Source organism: Terrapene carolina, unplaced genomic scaffold, assembly GCF_002925995.2.
Source record: "Terrapene carolina triunguis isolate 2854851 unplaced genomic scaffold, T_m_triunguis-2.0 Scaffold34791, whole genome shotgun sequence".
NCBI classification, from domain to species: domain Eukaryota; kingdom Metazoa; phylum Chordata; order Testudines; family Emydidae; genus Terrapene; species Terrapene triunguis.
The window spans coordinates 1-4,902 of NW_020699142.1; the positions used below are offsets into that span (position 1 = coordinate 1).

At 47.7% G+C, this 4,902-nt stretch overlaps 1 protein-coding gene across 1 annotated transcript; it reads right to left on the reverse strand.

Moving 5' to 3' along the window:
* Positions 1-2,569: 2,569 nt before the first annotated feature.
* LOC113405262 (60S acidic ribosomal protein P0-like) lies at positions 2,570-4,339 on the reverse strand (the record flags this gene model as incomplete). The annotated part of the gene is made up of 4 exons (XM_029914307.1): positions 4,325-4,339; positions 3,437-3,493; positions 2,751-2,926; positions 2,570-2,657 (listed from the first exon to the last, which is right to left on the reverse strand). Coding segments are annotated over exons 1-4 (336 nt in total), but the record flags the coding sequence as incomplete, so codon positions are not given.
* Between the last annotated feature and the right edge of the window lie 563 nt (positions 4,340-4,902).

Here is a 4,902-nt window from a genome sequence, read left to right on the forward strand (position 1 = left end):
GTCCAGTGGGGCTGCATCAACACAGCAAACCAACAGGGCTTGAACCCTGGGTCCCAGCTTGACTCAGGTTTGGACCTTTCAGCCCTGTAGGGCCTTGGGACCTTGGGTTAGTGCAATCTGTGTGTAAATGGAAGGGGATTACAGCTGAGCCTGCGTCTGAACCCTGGGTTTACATTGCTTACCCTTAGGGTACGTCTACACTGCACTAAACACCCGCGGCTGGACCATGTCAGCAGCCTTGGGCTCGCTTGGCTATCAAACTGCAGTGCAGACGTCCAGGCTCAGGCTTAAGCCTGGGCTCTGGGACCCTGGGGTCCTGGCCCAAGCGTCTACCCTGCAATTTTATAGCCCAAGGCCCACAAACCCCAGTCAGCTGACAGGGGACAGCTCCAGGTGTTTTAGTGCAGCGTAGATATACCCTGAATGGCTTTAACCAGAATGAGGACTGTCCGGCTGCTGCTGAACTAATTCAAGAACCAGCTTTCATTGTGATCAGCAGAAAGAACTGATGTGGTTAAAACTTGTCATGGATCAGGAAAAAGTCACAGCTGCAGCAACTTAAAAATACCAGACAGCAGGTGGACTGTGCCGTTTGAGGAGGCTGCTGGAAGCAGCTCTCGGGCTCCTAGAGCTGCAGGGGGAGTTATATTAACTTGAGAAAGAAAGTAACAGCAGCAGAAATTGGAACACTGAAAAGCTGTCTCCCTGTTCTTGCTACTTTTCCACAGTCTGCTAATATGAGAGTGCGGGCGGTATTTGTGGCCGTAAAGATATATCTAAATAGTTCTGACCTCTCTGAGCACGGAAATCTATAAATTTGCCATGAGCAGTCAGATTGTTCCTTCATTCAAGGTCATTTTATAAGTCAAATCACTTCACATCCAGCCAGTTCACAAGTAACTGAATCATTTCTGTTGGTCATTCCCTGGACGCAGCTTCTATCTCCCCTCTAACAAACTGCATCTAGGATGCTTAACATGGGATACAGGAGACGATCCTTTGCATTTTTATGGAGCTGTTCCTCCATAGTCTCAGAGCAGGCTCAGGTTTACCGTACAGTAACTCCTCACTTAATGTTGTCCCGGTTAACGATGTTCGTTGTTACGTTGCTGATCTATTAGGGAACAGGCTCGTTTCAAGTTGCGCAATGCTCCCTTATTACGTTGTTTGGCAGCCGCCTGCTTTGTCCACCGCTTGCAGGATTCCCTGGAAGAGCAACTCCTCCTCTTGGGGATTAGAACCGGAGGGGCTGGCATCTCCCCATCAGCTCCCCTAAATTCCCTGTAAGGTATGAGACTCAGCAGCTGCCCAGCAGCAGTTCAGGTGCTCCCCCGCTGCTCCTGACCTGCCCTCTGCCTTGGAGCTGCTCTCGGGAGCTTCCTGCTTGCGGGGGGTGGGAGGGGAAGAGAAGAGGGTGCTGATGTCAGGATGTCCCCCTGCTCCTGCCACCCCCCCCCGCTCCATACCCCCTCTCCACAAAGCAGAGGAGGGGGACAGGGCTCAGGGACAGAAAGGGGGGAGCTTGATGGAAGCCAATGCTTCCTGTCTGAACTTCTTAAAAGGGCAGCATACTTGAAGTGGGGCCAGCATACTTAAAGGGGCAACACACATCTCTATCACTCATGCACACACCCCCAAGCACTTTGGAAAGTCAGCACATGTGCAGCCGTGCCTGTGCTGTCAGGAGGAGGGAGTGGTGCGCTCTAGCTGGAGAGCGTGGGCTCATCATCATGTTCAGTGTCTGCAGCCACTGCCCTGCATCTATTGTGTTTCCTCCCTCCTGCCTCAGTCCATGCTGCCTTGTAGAGTGTGAGGCTATATTAACAACAGCTTGTTAACCCTTGAGGGCTCAGCCAAGTGCTAGTTCGTCATTTAGCAGCAAGGCATTCCCTGGGAAATATCCCACCCTCTTACTCCACCACCTCAACCAAGCTTCACAATCATTCATTGTTGTGTACAATATTAAAGTGTTTAAAATGGTTTAAAAACTTATACTGCATATGTATATAATGTCTTTTGTCTGGCAAAAAAAATTTCCCCCTAACCCTCCCCCCCCCGCATTTACATTAATTCTTATGGGGAAATTGGATTCATTTAACATCGTTTCGCATAAAGTCGCATTTTTCAGGAACATAACTACAACATTAAGTGAGGAGTTACTGTACAATTGGGAAAACAAACAGAAGGTTAAGTGACTTATCCAAGATCAGACAGAAAGTCATGGGCAGAGTTTGAAACAAAAGCCATTTTGTTCTGATTCTCTGGTGCTCTATTCACTGGATCATGTTGCCTCCTACCCTGCCTATGGAGGGATTAAACCAACTTTCCCATCTCAAAGTCATTTCCACAAGGCTAAATTAACAATAACCTCCATGAAAAAGGAGTGCTCAGAACTCTAGAGAGCCCTGAGTAGTAAAACCGAAACAGGATGGGTGGGGTCAGTATCTTTCTCCCTTCTAAAAATCACACATCCACAGAGAATGTTCAGTGTTACACTCTCTCCTTCCTTCAGATCAGGCCCCAAGACCTCCCTGAGTAGACGCACTATAACAGTGTCCTCCTCCCTTACCTTGTTAGCCAACAGCATGTCCCTGATCTCAGTCAGATCCTTCTTGGTGAACACAAAGCCCACATTCCCATGGATATGAGGCAACAGCCTGGGGGAAAGACAGCACCATTCAGTTTCACTCCTCCAGGGAACACACAGTCTTCCCCAGGAACAGAGTGTGGAATCACAGTATTTTACTCACTTTTCCAAAGCAGCGTTATTCTCCAGATGACCACGGATAGCCTTGCGCACCATGGTGTTCTTCCCCATCAGCACGACAGCTTTCCCACACAGGGACATGCGAATCTGCTGCATCTGTTTGGATCCTACATTGTCTGCTCCCACGATGAAGCATTTTGGATAATCATCCAGGAGTTGCTACACAAAGAACAAATGAGTTTTACAAAGCAACCGTCTTTTGTTTACAGTCCAGCATGCTCAGTCATAGTGTTTTTCTTCATTTTCTTAAGGGTTCGTGGGTTTTCTTCTTTTGATCTGTATAGATACAATTGTGTTCTTTAGTGCACACGCTGCTTTCCGCTTCATGCGTTATCCATGCTTCACATGACTGAGTTTGCAGGTGATCGTCTTATGGACTTGGGTCGAGCGGATCTTGTTTTGGCTTCCCTCCATCAGTTTTGGGAAACTTCACAGTAAATATCACAGAGTGCTGACGAAAGGATAGAGGGTTTTGAGAGAAGCGAAGGAAGATCTATCGATCAATCGAAATATTCTGAGAACTTGGTGAGCAAGTGATTTCAAACTATGTGCATCTATGATTTGTAGGCTATTAAAGCCTAGAATAGTTATTTTTTCTTGAATATAAGCTAGATTTTCTCACTCTCTCAATGCCTGCCAAACGATTACCATTCTCTCTTTTTCACGTACATCGCTTGTTGTCAGGGTGCGTGTCCGCGGTGTTTTCCTCGAAATTAATGAGCGGTCCTGGGTGAGACAGAAGATAGAGAAGCGAACACTAAGAGAGAGGTCAGCTTTTCTTGCAGCATTTTTCTAGGCAATCTGCCCTAATCATTCTGTGCATGGAAAGTGGCAGGCACCAGTCTCCTCCAGCAGAAGCCCCTAGCACCACTATCCTGCCGCAGGGCAGAAGCCCTGAGCTCCCCCCCAGTCTGGTAGGTGGAGAATGGGGCAGAGCTCCAGGAGCCGCACTAACTGTAAAAGAGCCCCATGCAGTTTGGCCAGCCGGGATAGCGCTTGCAAACGTTTTCTTGTATCTGTTTTGCTGCGAGAGTTAACAGTGACGGAGTACGTCACAGGAAGTGGGTGGGTTTATGCAATGTAGGAGGACGCAGCAGCAGCCAGGGAAAGCAGCGAGAGGAACCCAAGTAACCAGACTGAAAGAATTCTCGGTCTTTAAGCAGAATTGTGTGTGGAGTTCTTGCTTTGAATTATTACATTGGAGTCATTTAGGGGGAGTGATTGTCACTTAAGAGTTTCCTAGTTGTCCAAGTCTCCTTGATGGCATTTGGTCCTTGTCTGGGAGCTCCTTGTCGTGATGTAGAAAGCTGTGGCGGAGGTACGGCTGTCTCGTTTTGCAGCATATTGCAGCTTCCCGGCTCTCTGAGCTCTGGTCAAGTGTAGGTAGTCTCTTGGTCTATCCAAGGCCATGATCAAGTGTTTTGATGTTTTTGGTCTTTTGGCCTTGAGATGAAAACCTTGTCTTTGCTTCTGGGACCTTGAAGTGAAAAAACTTCTCTGCTTTTTGGCTAAGAGACCAGTAGACTTTCTCTGTTGGAGCCTATCCTCTGAGCCCACCGAACCGAACCCCATCATGCGAGGGTCACCCATCCCCATTACCTGGCCCGCTTAATTATATACCCACAACTGCCTGTACTTTTTGTATGAGTGATGTACCCTCACTGCTTGCTGACTGTATCTTGATCTCACCCACCGTATACCCCCCCCCCCCAAAATCGGGGACATTGTAGATTGTATATGTTTTGTGCTGTCCAATACCAAAATACTAGCATCCCCCTATACTCTGTATGTTACCCCCTGTCATAACTATAAAGGGAAGGGTAACAGCTCTCCTGTGTACAGTACTATAAAATCCCTCCTGGCCAGAGACTCCAAAATCCTTTTACCTGTAAAGGGTTAAGAAGCTCAGGTAACCTGGCTGACATCTGACCCAAAGGACCAATAAGGGGACAAGATACTTTCAAATCTTGGTGGGAGGGAAGGCTTTTGTTTGTGCGCTTTGTTTTGGGAAGTTGTTCGCTCTTGGGACTAAGAGGGACCAGACATCAATCCAGGCTCTCCAAATCTTTCTAAACAAGTCTCTCATATTTCAAACTTGTAAGTAAACAGCCAGGCAAAGCGTGTTAGTTTCTCTT